Source organism: Crotalus tigris, unplaced genomic scaffold, assembly GCF_016545835.1.
Source record: "Crotalus tigris isolate CLP2741 ecotype Arizona unplaced genomic scaffold, ASM1654583v1 scf7180000018371.15429387391:27106975, whole genome shotgun sequence".
Lineage (NCBI taxonomy): Eukaryota > Metazoa > Chordata > Lepidosauria > Squamata > Viperidae > Crotalus > Crotalus tigris.
Genome location: NW_024096970.1, coordinates 26,341,583 through 26,358,534, shown reverse-complemented (window position 1 = coordinate 26,358,534; position 16,952 = coordinate 26,341,583). Strand labels below are relative to the sequence as shown.

Below are 16,952 nucleotides of genomic sequence, written 5' to 3'. Positions count from 1 at the left end.
TCAAGGGTGCCTGTGGGGGCCTGGGCAGCTCTGTGGGACAGAGTTGAGGATCTCTGGCAGAAAGGGGTGGGACCAGGGCAGAGCCCATCAAGCCGGATATGTGAAGTAGATGAGGGTCATTTGCTGGCCACTTCCAGGCGATGGTGCATTTCTTCATTCCTCACAAAGGGTGACACCTCCCCCAGCATGCACCCAGCGGATGGGACCGACGCAGCAGGGGCTGGTTCCTCACTGTTTCCAGACGGCCTTATGATGCTAAGACTGAATGCATTTCAGCATAGATGGCCACCACAAAATTGTACATTGGCTCCCCCCCAGGCCTTGTGTTTGACATGTCTGACCTATACAAATGAAACCCAGTTCTTTGCCGCTATCTCATCCTGAATGGGGACATGCTCTCAAAGTCCCAAACTGGTTTCTGGAGTTTGTAAGAATCTACATGTTCAGTCTAAGTCAGGGGTCCCCAACCCCCGGGCCACAGACCGGTACCGGGCCGTGCCATGCCAGAAACCAGGCCGCACAAACAAGCAAAGCCCCACCTGTGGGGTGCAGGAAGTACATGAAACCATACCCTCTCCGGTCTACAGATAAATTTCTCTCCACGGAACTGGTCCCTGGTGCCCAAAAGGTTGGGGACCTCTGGTCTAAGTCCTACCAGGATAGGGTTGCTTGGTAAATTTTGGGGCAATATCGTAACAAATACTTTCAGGGTTATACTCTCCTGAAAGGAATTGGTATATGAATCTGAGGTTCTCCTGGACTCATGGTTCCTACTATAAACAGTGGTAACTATAGGCAGAACTTTTCCCCAGCTTTAGCACATGCACCAGTTACAATCTTCTCTGCCTAAAATGCTCCAGCAATATTATCACCACCCATGTAGTCTACTACAATGCATTCTATGTGGTACACAATTGCTTTTAGAGCAAACCATCAAGTAAGAATAACACCTATTCTGAAATTGCTGCATTGACTGCCAATGCACATTCAGCTTGAATTTGAAGTCCTGATTATAACCCTTAAAAGTGCAATGTCAGGGATTGGCAATATCTGGACAAAATCAAATCTGCATCCAATCATTTATAGAGGCTCTATCTCAGGTCTGTCTTCTTCACAAGCTTTATGGGACATGGCCAGGTAGTAAACGTTCTTACTGTTTACTTCTATTTTATGCAACATTCTGCCCCATAAGTAAGGATGGTCCCTCTTCTAAAATTATTTCAAAAATTGCTTCAGAAAGGTCAGAACAGCATTCTTCCACAGGGCATTTGGCCCTTAGGTTAAGTTAATGGTGCTTTAAAGTACTAGATTTTTTTTACTGTTGATTTATATCAACAATAAAATATATATTTGAAGCTGCCCAGAGTCGTTGGATGTGAGATAGATGAAAATAAATTTGATAAATAAATATTATTTATAGAAATCTGGTCTCTTGAGTACCTGTACGTGACCTTGGGATATGAGGGAAAGAGATGCTGCCTAGGAAACAATCAAACAAGAGAGAAAGAGAGAGAACCTCCAATGGATTAATAGTCAGAGGAAGAAACTTAGGAAAAACCTACCCTAATTGATCAGGTGATTACAAGTAACGGTGGGAGTTTGAACTTTCAGATTTGCACGATTCTGTTAATGTAACCTTACAATAAAGTAGAATTAGCTTCTCTGGTCATGTTTCATGTCTAATTTATTCATGAAGGTGTAGAATGCTACTTGTAGACCATTAGGATTAAAGCAGGCTATAATTACTGTAAAAATATTGTTTTCAGTATTATCCTTCCGGCAATTATATTACTTACTTGGATGTTCCTCACTACCAAAAAATCCTTTTGGCTAAAAAATACATATAGTCTTTGACTTATGACTACAAAAGGAACTGACAAATTGTTAATTTGTTAAGTGGTGCAGTCATTGAGTGAGGCAACATGTGACCATATATGATTTTATTATCTTTTTGCTGCTGTTGTTAAACGACTCACCAGGATCGTTAAGTGAGATATCCCTGCCGGTTTCCCCATTGTGACCTTCTCTGCTGGCTTCCCCATTGAGTTTGCTTGTCAGAAGCCACCACAAATGGTGATCAAGTGATCCTGGAATGCTGCAACCGTCATAAATATGCAATGGCTGCCAAGCACCTGAATCACAATCACATGACCATGGGGATGCTGCAATGGTCGTAAATGTGGGCACCAGTCATAAATCATTTCAGCACTGTTGCAACTTTGAACTGTTGCTAAACAAATGGTTGTAAGTAGTAAGGGCTACCTATGATACATGGCACATACATACATATATATGTAGTTGAGATTATTTCAAGCACTAACATAAGTACTTATGATTTCTCCAGTACTTCCACCAATTGTCAAAATAAAGGAGCTGCTCTGCTTATATAATACTGTAATGAAAAACGCAAATAATGTTCACACTTTCTTCAGCTACATATAAAATAATCCTTTAATTTCTTGCTATTATTAGCAAGATTATGGACTTCAAAAAATAATAATCCTTTAGAATTTGCAATATTAAAACCTGTTATTCATTAGATCAATTCCATACTGCAATCTCAATAATCCTCTAACAGATGTTTGTATATGAGATAAAGGAAAAATAATATAATGGGTTAGAAACATTTCAGAAGAGGCAGAAAAGGCCCATTCAGAATAATGCAATTAGTACTGGGTTAAAAAGTAATGCAAATTATCATGCAAAATTTTAAAAAAATGAAGAACAACTTCCGAAGCACAATTTTTTAAACATTACTAAAAGGATGAAAATATTCTCTTTCATAGTCTTTTTGTGTGCTTCTTTTACATTTACATATCTGGAAGTAAATTCTACTGGTAGAATGTACATCTGAGATAGGTTTAGAATGTAAACTTCAGCCCTGCAAACTGAGTATATATTTACCATTTAAGTTCTTCGTACCTTAAACCTATTCTCTACTTCTTTTAAAGATTCTCTGTTAAGTAGCATTGTTTAACTTTTAAAACTTCGTTTAAACTCATGCTGCTCAGTCCATCCAAAACTATAGTAGCTACTTTCTAGGATGGGATAGAGCAGAAGATAAAATATTAAACTGATTATATGAGCAGAATTCTACTTACAAAACACTAGTGTAATTCAGAATTGGACACTGGGGCACTGTATCACATTGCCATAAGCAGATCACTGCAAACTAAAATCAAGAAGAGAGTAGCTACTAGCATGAAACAGCTTATGATTAACTTTTCTGTAGGTTGCAGCTCAACTATTGCAATGTCCTCTCTGTGAGGTTGCCCGGAGAATCTTAAGCTGGCCTGGAAGCCAATCAGTGATGATAGGCTTGCATTAGCAAGCCTATGTGATATGCTTGCTTCATGAGTGGCAGTGATTGCCAGTATGCTTCCAAGTACAATTGAAGATGTTGGTTATTATCTATAAAGCTCTACATCGCATAGGGCCATTATTTAAGGGGCCACCTATTTTCTGTGATTTTTGCCTGGATGCTACACACCAACAGAGGGGTATGCTCAGGTGCCCTCAATAAAGCAGTGTAATCTATTTTCTTTGCACAGCATCTCCTTAAAATCCCCACGGTTTCCCCCGATAGCATTACAGAAGGTCTCAAAGATGTGGTTGTTCTCCCAACCTGGAGGGAGCATGAATGGAACCTTTTGGTAGATGTGCTTCGTATATGTTGCATACTTTGGGGGCCTGGTTGTTTGGATTTTTCATTATTTCTTTTATTGTATTTTTATTTTCTTTGATTGCATTTTTACCTTGTTTTCCTTATATTGTATACTATTCGGTATATGTATATTATTATATTGCAAGCTTCCAGAGTTGGACAGCGCCAAGATAGAATCAAATATATAAACAAATAATAATGATAAGCCTTTTCATCTGACAAATAAGTGCTCTGCCATTGCTTGCTGTAGTATATTCTCTTCTATGAACTCTTCCTCTCTGGACTATAGTTTAAGAGTTATGTTCAGTGAAAGAGAGTGATGACATTTTATTAAATATGGTATAAATTAAGCTTTAAAATGATTTTCAGTCCAAAATTAAGAACTCATAAATAAATTTGTTAGCTAATAATAGGAATAACTCTTTCACCATTGACTAATATTTCTTTTAGAATTCCATACATTGAAGGGAAATTAAAGAAAACAAAGGATCAGAGTCCTTGTAGCAATACTGCAGATTAAGAGAAGCGATTCCTCTTGCTTTTACCAAATCAATTCAAATCAAATCCATCACTCTCCTCTCCAACAAATCTCTCCTATCACTTGATTTGTTTTCCAAACGAATGTCATCTACAAAATAAACCTGCATTCCATGCAATTTTTGCAGACAGCAATAGCAGTAAGAAATCTACAACTCTGATTTCTTGCACAACGTTAAAAGGTTAGGAAAGGAGGTAATTGATGATGACCACTGTCAGTACTATAAGATAACCTCAAACTTGTGGACTATGAAAAATATTCAATATTAATTTTCTTCTTTTCATAACTCCTAAAAAAACAAATACAATTTTAAATGTCTGGCAACTATAGTCAGAAGCAACATTATTAGCATTTGAAAGAAATTTCCAATCATTGCTGCCATTTTCCTGGACAACTCCAAAGCAAAACAACTTGTTCACCTTCTGACATTCCTCCCTCCAATGTAAGTGAAAATAATTTATCTTCAGAAATTATGATTTCCAGATTTATCAGACAGAAAGTTAAAGTTGGTTGCCCCCCAAATAGCAAAACTATAAAATGGAGGGGAAAGATGACAATATACATTGTTTTCCACAAGATGTCAGAAAATTGTTTCAAGATTCAGAATCTGCACTTACTCTTTACCCCTTTCTTCCCCTTTCGTTCCTTCTTGTACTGTTCCTTCAGTTTACTTATTAGTCCCTGGTCTACATCCCAAACCTCAGCAGTTGGGGACAGGTCATCTTTGTCTACATGCAACATATTATTAAAAGAAAAATAAATCAACAATTGGGAATGCAAACTATTTGTGAGTGTTACAGGTTAATCAATAAAAAAGTGTTATTCAAAAACATTCCAGTATTTTAAAGGTGCAGTTTCTTGTACCATTTGGTATAATGCTTCAAACTCATTTTATAGTAATTGGTCTAGAATAAAGAATTTGAATGTTTTTCATATTCAATTATATGAAATTAATTGATTAAAACTAATGTATGCAATTACTGCAACTTTAGTAAGACATTATTAACAAATTATTCAGGCAGACTTAAATAAGCAAATAAATTTATTTCATGCAATACCTTTTAGGAAGTGCAAACTGAATTCTAAAATCATGCATTTCCCCTCTATTCTTATTCTCCATGCAATGATATCTAGTAGCTCCAAAATAAATCCAGCAATAAAGACAATAGAAAGTTTTCTTCTATTAAGATTATTAAAATATTAATACCACATGGATAGTCTGGAATATTATAGGACGTCTTCAAACTTTATTTACTGAACTCTTCTTTTTATTTGCTACAATCCAACCAGCCATAGCAAATGGAGGATAGCAAGAGAATGATGGCTGAAACAGACTTGTGTAAATCCATAATCAATGCTTGAATGTTTCTCCCTTTAAGCCCAGAAAATTAATGTATTTTACTTGAAAGTCTCATTGGGAAAAGAATAAGAGTTTTGGATTTTCCTTGATTATTTTCAATACTGAAGCTAGCGTCAATAATTTTATTTTAAAATGAAGTACATTTCTACCTGCTAACAAGCATGAGCTAATGGAGAAGAATAAGATGAAAGCTTTAATATTGTCTTAGCTTACCTGGGACTAAGTTTACTGAACTCAGCACTGCTTACTTCTAACCACAATAAAATTAGAATACTACTAATAAAATATTTTGAAAAAGAAATTTCACAGCTAAGACTTTTTGAATGCAATGAATAAATGAGATGATTAAAATATTTCCTAAATGGTCAAGGCTTTATTCATGTTATGTCCTTATTAACAAGATGGTTCACACTTTCAAGTTAATAATTATTCTTGCATCCATTATGTTACTTCTAGAAAACTAAAACTTTCTTTGAGATAGAACTTCAAACAAAAAAGCATTATTGCCTCTTCACTGCTACTGCCTGCCTTCTAAGATAAATTAGAAATACACTCCTAATATTACTTAAGGAAAATATGACCTCAATTTCAAAATTCTTGTCTAATAACACTATGCTATACATGACATTACATGTACTTTTATATTCCCCTTTCCTTGACAGCTTAGTGGATTAAACTACTAACAACAAAAATCTACAAGAAGACAAAATACACAAACTTTTGAAATCAGTTATTTTCAACTTCTTAACCTTTTTTATGTATACTATTAATTATGGAATGAGAAAATTATTTAATCTATAAGTCACAACTTTGCAAATATAACTGAATGAGTCTCTACTCAATAGGTAAGAACTCTTTTCTAGTAAAAAAATATAAATTCACTGAAATCTTTCTTACCTATCTCTCATGAACCAGAAGGCCAATTTCATTAGCTAAGAGGAAGTTATCAACTTGTACAATTGTGAATAATAATAATAATAATATGAATATTAACTATGCTAATGTGTTGATTCATACATGCATAGAAGAAGTGGTGTGAAATAGTAACAAATTCAATGGTCTATATAAGGGAATTTAGTAGATAGAGAACTTCCCAACATCTTTAACTGTTGCAATTTCGAGCCTTTTCTTAATCAGATAGGGTACATCAAGAACATAAGAGTGGGGAAGTCCTCTTCCACTTATCCCTTAGATAAGTACTTTTCTGGATGTAATTCAAAGTATCCAACTTAAGTATAAAATGCTGTATCAGAAGAAAAGGCAGATCATTACTAAAATGGTATACCGTATTTTCTGGTGTATAAGATGACTTGGCATATAAGACAACCCCCGACTTTGGAGAAGATTTGCATGGTTAGAAAGTTGTCTTATATGCCAGAAAATACAGTATTTTCCGGTGTATAAGACGACCCCCGACTTTGGAGAAGATTTGCATGGTTTAGAAAGTCGTCTTATACACCGGAAAATACGGTACTTTAAAACATACATCTACATCTAACATCAATCCTACTTCCTGCTACTTTTCCCTCCATCTTACACTTTTACAGAGGATCCTGTACCCTGAACATCAGAAGTATGTTCTATATAGAACAAAAAGTTTAAATCCAATAAGTCTCTGCAATTTTTGTATTTCAAATTATATATTTCCTATCCTGTTTCAAGACATCCTCTGAATAATATCTAGAACTGGAATCTTAAAAATAAGTGAGTAAAATAATGTTAATATATTTGTTATTTTTGGTTGCGTTCTTGCCTCTTTTGAAAACAACTTGGAGGTTAATAAAAACATATAATATGGATTTGAAAAAAATAAAAATATAGCCATTTCCTGTTGCTTTACAAATACAGGAACCCACAATCCATTGCAGAAAAAGAAATTTACATTAAAAAGCATTTTTGCACACAACTGAGTCCACTGACAACACAGTAAAGCTTTGGAAAGGGCATAAAAACAGAACCTTGTGTTGTTAAAAAGTAATCAAATATTTAATTTTTCAATTGAATGCTAGGCAACTTTCTAAGTATTGCAAAAACAGTAAAGGATATTTTCGTTAGTGGTGATCTACAGAATGAGTACATTTGTTTAATTTAGAAAACACAATACCTTAGCAAGATCCATCAATTTCAGTGGAAATTCAAGGTAAGCATGCATTATTAATTTTTTCCTAAAAATTATTTTCCATGCTGACATGTAACATGTAATGCCCTATATTCTGTGCCAATTTGTATGCCTAAAATAACTGACTGCCAGTGTTATTAAGGAGTGCATCAAAAACACTGTCTTATTTAACTTTGTTTTAAACAGAACAATTCTAAGATATACAAAACAAACTGCTTAAAAATATCAAAATGATTTGATGAATGTATGATTTACTTCTGCAGGAAGAATAAAAAATAAAATGATAACCATCAAGCAAGATTTAAATGCCTAAAGTATCACATAGAAGAGAATACAAATTTAAACTAATATAACTGAAATATATATATATATTTCAAATTCTTTAGTTTTCCTACCGTTTTTTATGTTTCTTACCCCATTCTGTCCCATCCCCTGAACTCCGTGCTTCTCCTGCTCCCTCTCCATCTTCTGCTGTTACTAAGAAATCAAATTCTTTCAAAGCTTCTTCTGTGTCTGGATCATCAGTAAGGTCAGCTGCTAGTCCTTCATTTCCAATCTACAAGTCAGTTTTGACAGAAACACCATTAAAGATACTATCATTCATGGGGCAGTTTGATGTAATCTTCTCCTCCCCTTTCTCAGGATGGCCAAAAGATATGTTATTCTGTTTATTTTTTTTATCCATCATGCAGAAACAGTCCCATTAACATGACTATGGTAGGTGAAAATTATGCTGCACTAAAAAATTGGCAGCCAGACAGATATACTTAGAATTAAGTATTTATCAACACCATTTCTCCATTCATAATGCCTATGCAAAGTATTGATAACAAAAATACCAACAATATCAAGGTGCTCAATGTATCTATTTCATCAATGGCATTTTATTGTAATGGTTCTCTATACAAAAAGACAAAAAGGAATAACAGAATCTTTAAATTAACAGTAGTTAATAAAACTTTGGGGTCTTTTTACTTTGTGCTTTTTATTCATCCGATGTTTTTCTTTTCCTTCTGTAATATCTTCTATAATATCATTCTCTTCCTCTTCATCACTATCATCTGCATTTTCCAAAAAATTAAATGTTTCAAGAACATCACTGGGGTTCCTAACAAAAAGAAAATAGCGTACAATATCAGAAATAACTGTAGTCTAAAAGAAATCTCAATATACATTTTACTCAAATAGGCATAAATCATGGTCTAGAATCGATATGATATGGGTATCTGCTGAACTAAGAATGAACATACAAGAGATTGAGATAGAAACTAATGTATGGGCAGATCACAATCCGATAAAGATGACATGGAGAGAAACAAAGAAAAAATTAAGATGGACATTGAATCAATCTCTATTGAAAGAGAAAGAATGTATACAAAATGCAGCAAAGGAAATGGAATTTTTTTTTAAAGAAAATGAGAAAGAAGATATATCACTCCAAAACGTTTGGGACACAGCCAAAGCATATTTTAGAGGATTAGCCATAAGTTATATGGCGAAAAAAAACAAGAAAAAAAACCAAGAACAAATGAAGCTAAAGAAAGAATTGACGAAATTAGAATTAGAACTACAAAGAGACCCACAAAAGAAGACGCTTAAAAAACAAATAGATATTAAATTTAAATTTAATAGAAGCTGAAGAAATAACTCAACAAATCAAAAAAGCAAAACAAAACTTTTTTGAAAAGGCTAATAAGCTGGGTAGATGGTTATCCTATAAACTGAAAAAAGAGAGAAAAAACAGATAAATAAGCTGCAAGATATAGGAGGCAATTTACAATGTCAAAATGATAGCCCAAATGGGCTACCTGCAGAATTTTATAAAAGCCTACAACATATACTAAGCCCATTAATGCAAGAAGTATGTAATCAAATATTAGTAGAGGCCAAACTACCGAATACCGTAAATGCCGGCGTATAAGACGACTTCCGCGAGTGCTGAAATCGGCGCCACAGAAGGGAGTCGTCTTATACGCCGAGTCGTCTTATACGCCGGAAATACTGGTAGTTTCCGGCGTATAAGACGACGTTCTAGGAATGCGGCCCGGCTATAAAGACGGGGGTCGTCTTATACGCCGGGTCGCCTAATACGGCGGCATATACGGTACATGGACAGAAGGCAATACTACTTTAATACCAAAAGAAAATTCAGATTTGACTAAGATAAAGAATTATAGACCAATATGTTTATTAAATGTGGATTACAAAATTTTTGCTTCAATAATAGCAGAAAGACTAAAGAGATTTTTGATTGAATCCAAAATGGATTCTTACCAAAAAGACAAATAAAGAACAACCTAAGAATGATTTTAGATACTTTGGAATATTACGAAATGCATCCAGGGAAACAAATGGTATTAATTTTCTTAGATGCACAGAAAGTTTTTGATAATGCCAACTGGCAATTTATGGTACAACAATTAAACTATATGGACTTTGGAAAAAACTTTATAAATATAATCAAAACAATTTACCATAGATAAATGGCTAAAGTAATTGTAAATGGAGATTTTATATAGAATTTTAATATTAAAAAAGGTACAAGACAAGGGTGTCCATTATTATTTATTTTAACTCTGGAAGTGCTGCATAGAAATGTTAGACATGACCCAGAAATTAAAGGTATGGAGATAAAAGATAAAAAATATAAATTACAATATAAATTAGAAGACCCCTTGGAGACAAGTCCTAAATTATTGATAAAGATTGAAGAATTTGGAGAAGTAACAGTATTGAAAATAAAGAGATAAGACTAAAGTGATAATAAAAAATCTTACAGATAAACAAAAAAAACCAACTGTCAGAAAAAACAGATCTCCAGATAGTTAAGAAAGCTAAATACCTGGGGATATATTTAACAGCAAGGTGTGAGACATTAAAAGAAGATAATTATCTTAAACTATTAAAACAAATAAAATTAGATTTGGAAAGACAGAAAAAATTTACAATTACAATGTTGGTAAGAATAGCGATGGTGAAAATGAATATCTTACCAAAACTACTTTTCCTATTCCAAACAATACCTATAAAATTAGAGAATTTTTTTTATGAGTTAAATCAGGGGTCTGCAACCTTAAACACTCAAAGAGCCACTTGGACCCGTTTCCCAGAGAAAACACTGGGAGCCGCAAAACTTGTGCGCACACACACACGTGAACACAAGGGTAAGAGTAGCTTGATTGAAGAGTTTCATTAAAAAGAAATAGAGGCTGCTGTGCATGAGTTCTCTTTCTCTCTCTTTCCTCTCCCTCTCTCTCCCTCTCTTTTTCTCTCTCCCTGTCTCCCTCCCTCTCTCTCCCTTTTTTTCTCTCTCCCTCTGTCTCTTTCCTCTCTCTCTCCCTCCCCCGATCTTCTGCTTACCTGGCAAGTTGGCTTCAAACGATTCTCCAACAAGCTGACACAAATTATTTGGCTGGCTCTCTCCTGCCCTTCCTGCTTCCTGCAGAGACACAGCTAAGGGAGGAGCCCCGCCCAATAAGCTTTTCAGCTCATTGGAGAACAGGGTGAGGCCACTCCCTTTTTGAGAGAGAGAGAGAGAGAGAGAGAGAGAGAGAGAGAGAGAGAGAGAGAGAAAGTGCAAGTGCCTCTCTATGTCTCTGTCTCTCTGCAAATTTTAGAGGGGGATGGGAGCCGCAGGAGAAGGCTCAAAGAGCCACATGTGGCTCGGAGCCGCGGGTTGCCGACCCGTGAGTTAAATGCATTGATTTTGAAATTTATCTGGCAAGGGAAAAAGGCCAGAATAAGACTGAAATTGCTAACAGTCTGGGTTCTATACTATCAAGTATCTGCATTAACATGGTTAAAAGAGTGGATAACACTAGACACAAAAGACTACTATACCTAGAAGGACATGACCTACAACTTGGATGGCATGGTATTGGAAGAACAAAATCCATAAATACTTTCAAAATCAAGAAATTCCTTGCTTTTGATATGGGAAAAGATAAAAATGAAAATTTATACGAAAATACTAGGATGAATCTCTACAATGGAAGTATTGTGCACCCAAATTTAATCAACTATGAGAAACCGCTCTATGGCTCATGGACCTCGTCACGGGGCCCGGTCGGTTGATCCTTGCACCACTCATATCAGACGTACTTTCAGGTTCTAAGTTCCTACAGTTGATTACTTCTCTACTACTCCCGACTCCTAGACTGGGGAGGGGACGTTCCATATTGTCTTGCATCGAAGCAATTTGTGTGACGCTAGAACGATCATCTAATGGAGTCCCAAGCCTGGCCGCCTCTTTCCCCCGTGCTTACCGCACTACTCTCCGGGGACCCACAGCTATGTACATGTCTCTACCCACATCCCCCCCCGCAGCCCCCAACACGTCACACATCCGCGTGTGGGGTGAGCGATGACTTGTCTGTGCCGGCTCAGCATCTGAAGATCGTTCGACTCTCCTCTCCTTGGTATGCCCTGAGGAAGTAATCTCGATTGCCCATCCGAAGGAATGAATAATGAGATGGCACCCTACCATCCAGGGTGCCCCCGACTAGTAACAATCTTTGCGTGCACCCATTAGAAAATGAAGAACTCATAGATAATGATAACCTACCCTTAAGAAATCTGGACGGTCCGGACATTCCTCCTCTTCTATATCGTGTCCAATCCTTTGAACGGTGTAGGGCGCCCCCCCACCTTGGATATGAAGCAAGACTGCTCCCTTTGTAATGGCCTTAGTGCTCACGTTTCTGAAGATCTCCCTGCTGTGACCGGTTTGGGTGTCGGAACTCCCGGAGCAGATACTAACTGCAGCCACCCCATTGAGGGTGCGGTTACGCGCTCCCGTATGACAGCACGACAGAGGCAGGAGAGCGCAGGCGTGAAGACCGGACTCGATGCTTCCTCAGGGCATACCAAGGGGGGGAGAGTCGAACGATCTTCAGATGCTGAGCTGGCACAGACAAGTCATCGCTCACCCCACACGCAGATGTGTGACGTGTTGGGGGCTGTGGGGGGGGATGTGGGTAGAGACATGGACATAGCTGTGGGTCCCCGGAGAGTAGTGCAGCAAGCACGGGGGAAAGAGGCGGCCAGGCTTGGGACTCCATTAGATGATCGTTCTAGCGTCACACAAGTTGCTTCGATGCAAGACGATATGGAACGTCCCCTCCCCAGCCTAGGAGTCGGGAGTAGTAGAGAAGTAATCAACTGTAGGAACTTAGAACTTGAAAGTACGTCTGATATGAGTGGTGCAAGGATCAACCGACCGGGCCCCGTGACGAGGTCCATGAGCCAAATGCGGGCGCGGTTGCGCTCATAAGCAGCCTTCCCCACCCTCTGGCTTTTACACCCTGACGATGATGGCAGCAATACAGCCATCGAAAGCTCGGTTTTTAGTTATTAAATACTTGATTGCTTTTATTTCCTGGTGATCATCTTTTATCTTTTAAGTATGTATACACCCAGGAAACGACATTCCTCTGTTTTTAGTTTAATTCTTAATATATATATATACATACATACACACATACATACATACATATATATAAAAGAAATAGGTGTGATCTATTTTTGAACTAAATTACTTTACCTCAAGAGAAAAAAAACTTATTTCTAATTCATAAACTCCAAGGAAACTATATATCTGATTTTTTAAAGTTCTGATTGTAACCTTTTCATATTTAAATGTCATTGAAGATAAATAACTTGTATGAACCTTTTAATACACAAATTGTTAGTTGTCACGTAATGAAGATTTTCAGAAAATAAACAATTTTAACCATGAAGTAGTATGACTATTATGTAGTCATAATTATATGGCTATGATTAGAAGCATAGCAATAAATTATTTAATTTGTTCCTTCCTCAAGTTCATCAAATTTCCCTCAATTATGCAGGTGCAGAATTTATCTCAGATGAGATATAAGACTTTTGTGTTTTGTTTTTACAAAAATAGATATTTTTAATCAAGGACAACCAGTATAACTATTTTAATTTTGTGTACAAATATTTTTTTAAAAAAACCATACCACGCAAACAAATTAGTTATCAGATATATCTTTGAATGCAGTCACTCTTCCTAAACATTTATAGTACTTTGCCTACCTTTTCATATCTTGCCCCTTTTGTTTTGATGTGGGAGATTCTCCTCCATTAAGAATCTGTTCTAATTTTTTTGTCTCTACTGAGCCATTTGGTTCTGAATTGGAAAGTCCAAGTAAAGACCTCACCCTCTGTGATCGTACATCCAATATTGTATCCGTGTAACCTACTTCTTGAAGATATCTAAAAGATAAAAGAAAGTAGAATTATAGTCATGCATACCCACAATCATCAGTGAACCGCTAAGATGTTCTGTATGGCAATTTAAAATACAGCTATTCTTAGCATATTGTTTAAGAACATCCTAAAGCTCATAGCACTCCTTTTTGTTTCTAGGAAGTTTAATTCACATGAATTTTTAGGTAAATCTATTCCAAGAAAAAAATTCCTTACACTTATTTTAGATTAATTGGTAATTATTGAGTTCAAGCAAGTATTTACAATTACATCAGAACTTATGTAATTCAATGTACAATGTACATCACATATACTTATGCTTCAATGTACAATGACCTTCAAACCCAATATAAGATGATACTTACTGTCTTAGCAATTGTCTGCCTTGTTTCCAAGTTAGCTGACTATTATGAGGCACTGTAGGAACCTCTGTGTCTTTGGTTTCTTCTGCAACACAAACAATAATTGACAAATTATGTGCCATCAAGACATTAACTCTGGGTGATCAGAATAATAGAATAACAGAGTTGGAAGGGCCTTGGAGGTCTTCTAGACCAACCCCCTGTTGAAGCAGGAGACCCTATACCATTTCAGACAAATGGCTGTCCTGTCTCTTCTTAAAAGCCTGCAGTGATGGAGCACCTACAACTTCTGAAGGCAAGCCGTTTCACTGGTTAATTGTTCTCACTGTTAGAAAATTTCTGCTTAGTTCTAGGATGCTTCTCTCCTTGTTTAGTTTCCATCCATTGTTTCTTGTCTTGTCTTCTGGTGCATTGGAAAATAGGTTGAGCCTTTCTCCTTTATGGCTGCCCCTCAAATATTGGAACACTGCTTTCAAGTCACCCCAAGTTCTTCTTTTCATTAGACTAGACATATCCAATTCCTGCAACTATTCTTCATATGTTTCAATCTCCGGGCCCCTAATCACCTTTGTTGTTCTTCGCATTCTTTCCAGAGTCTCAACATCTTTTTTTATATTGTGGTGACCAAAACTAGATGTAGTATTCCACGTTTGGCCTTACTAAGGCTATATAAAGCTAAGGAATTTATAAAGTGGTATACAGATAGGTGTTCCATTTTCTTTTTACTGTCTTTTATTAAGGATTCCAGGTTTTGCATTACTCTGATTTACTGAATTTTTAAAATTCTAATTTACAAGCATATCCTAAAGACAGCAAATTAAATTGATTTTTAGCGTATTACTAGATGTTTAAAAGTGACGGAAAAGTTAAAAGGTACATGTAATCTTTATAATTCCAGATTATATATGGTATTCCAATTGAATGGAAAGCTATGTTTGCTGATGTATAAGTTGAACATCTTTTATATTTACATAGGATCAAAGAATGGAATGTTCTCTCAGCAACTGATAGTAACATAGACAAGGAAAAACATAGCCACCTGCCATATTTAATTTCTTAATCTGGGTGTCAACTTATATGATAAATGGCTTATACTGAAAAATACGAAAACTTGAACAAAAAAGAAAGTATGGAAGGAAAGAAACATAGAATATAAAAATTGGAAGCAATCTTGAAGAACATCCAGTTCCCCTGCCAATTGTAGAAATCTATTATAACATTTCTGATGGTTATTTAACCTTGGTTTAAATATTTACAATGGAAACTTCAACCTCCCAATGCAACTCTTGTGCCACTATTTTTTTTTACTTTAAGAAACATATTCTGATTTCCAATTGATTTTTTTTAAAATCCATTGATTCCTATAATGTCTTCTACAACAAGCCAAAATGTCTGTCCTGTATTCTACATGACAACTCTTTAAATACTTGAAGAGAATCATCATCTTTGTCCCATAATATTCTCTTCTTTAGTCTAAATAGGCCTACTGCATCAAATCTTTCTTCAAAAGTTTTCCTTCTAGACATTTACTTTTGTTTGCCCTCAGCTGGACGGGGTTTATTATGTCATTGCATTTCATTAAATGTGGTGATAGAAACAATATTCTAAAAGTGATCTGATCAATGCAAATATCGCAAATTGCCACTGCCAATCATAGAAAGGTATAAGTTTAATGTGTTGGGCTAAGAAAATATACTACCTAGAGCAGGGGTAGGCAACCCAAAACACTTAAAGAGCCACTTGGACCCGCAAAACCCTTTTGACATCTAAAATGAAGATAACACTGCATATATCCTTTTTTTACCTTTATTGTGTGTGTGTATTGTATATGTGTATTTATATGTGTGTGTATATACACACACACATGTATATAATCACACATATATACACACACACACACACACATATGTAGGTCTTTGGTTATTCGGGTTTTCTCCCGCGTCAAATTGGAAGTGTCTTGGCGACGTTTCGACGAAGTCCCATTCGTCATCTTCAGGCTGGTGCTTTCGGCTTCTTGCTTCTAGGAGCAAGAAGCCGAAAACACCAGCCTGAAGATGACGAATGGGACTTCGTCGAAACGTTGCCAAGACACTTCCAATTTGATGCGGGAGAAAACCCGAATAACCAAAGACCTACATACAAATACCGGCGAAAACCTCAGAAAACAAAAAAACACACACACACACACACACACACACACACACACACACACACACAATAAAGGTTAAAAAAGGATATATGCAGTGTTATCTTCATTTTAGATGTCAAAAGGGTCTCTCTCTCTCCATTCTGGGAGCAACTCAACAATTTCCAGAAGTCAATTGTCTGACCTGGATGCATTTTCATGTGTTCTAGATCAGTGGTTCTCAACCTTTCTAATGCCGCAACCCCATAATACAGTTCCCCATGTTGTGGTGACCCCCAACCACTTATACATCACTGGGTGCCAGGGGCGTGGCCAAAGAAAAGGGGGAAAAAATGGCGGACAGCTTTGTTTGGCGACCCCCGTGAAATGGTCGTTCGACCCCAAATGGGGTCCCGACCCACAGGTTGAGAACCACTGTTCTAGATGAAACAAGCTTATTGCAGAATATAAACAGAGTCAGAGTGATATAACACTGAAATGTGATGTTTGTTTCATTTAGCTCATAAACAAAGTAATCTACCATGTGATGTAG

At 36.4% G+C, this 16,952-nt stretch overlaps 1 protein-coding gene across 2 annotated transcripts in view; it reads right to left on the bottom strand.

Moving 5' to 3' along the window:
- Positions 1-16,952, bottom strand: part of STRN3 (striatin 3) — a 46,979-nt gene that overhangs the window by 13,439 nt on the left and 16,588 nt on the right. Inside the window, exons 4-8 of one of the 2 annotated variants that reach the window (XM_039351909.1) lie at positions 14,278-14,359; positions 13,739-13,918; positions 8,657-8,789; positions 8,096-8,237; positions 4,820-4,930 (exon numbers count right to left, since the gene is read on the bottom strand). In XM_039351909.1, coding sequence (XP_039207843.1) covers positions 4,820-4,930; positions 8,096-8,237; positions 8,657-8,789; positions 13,739-13,918; positions 14,278-14,359 — 648 coding nt within the window. The remainder of the gene's footprint in view (positions 1-4,819; positions 4,931-8,095; positions 8,238-8,656; positions 8,790-13,738; positions 13,919-14,277; positions 14,360-16,952) is intronic. The other variant, XM_039351910.1, reaches the window with a different exon arrangement.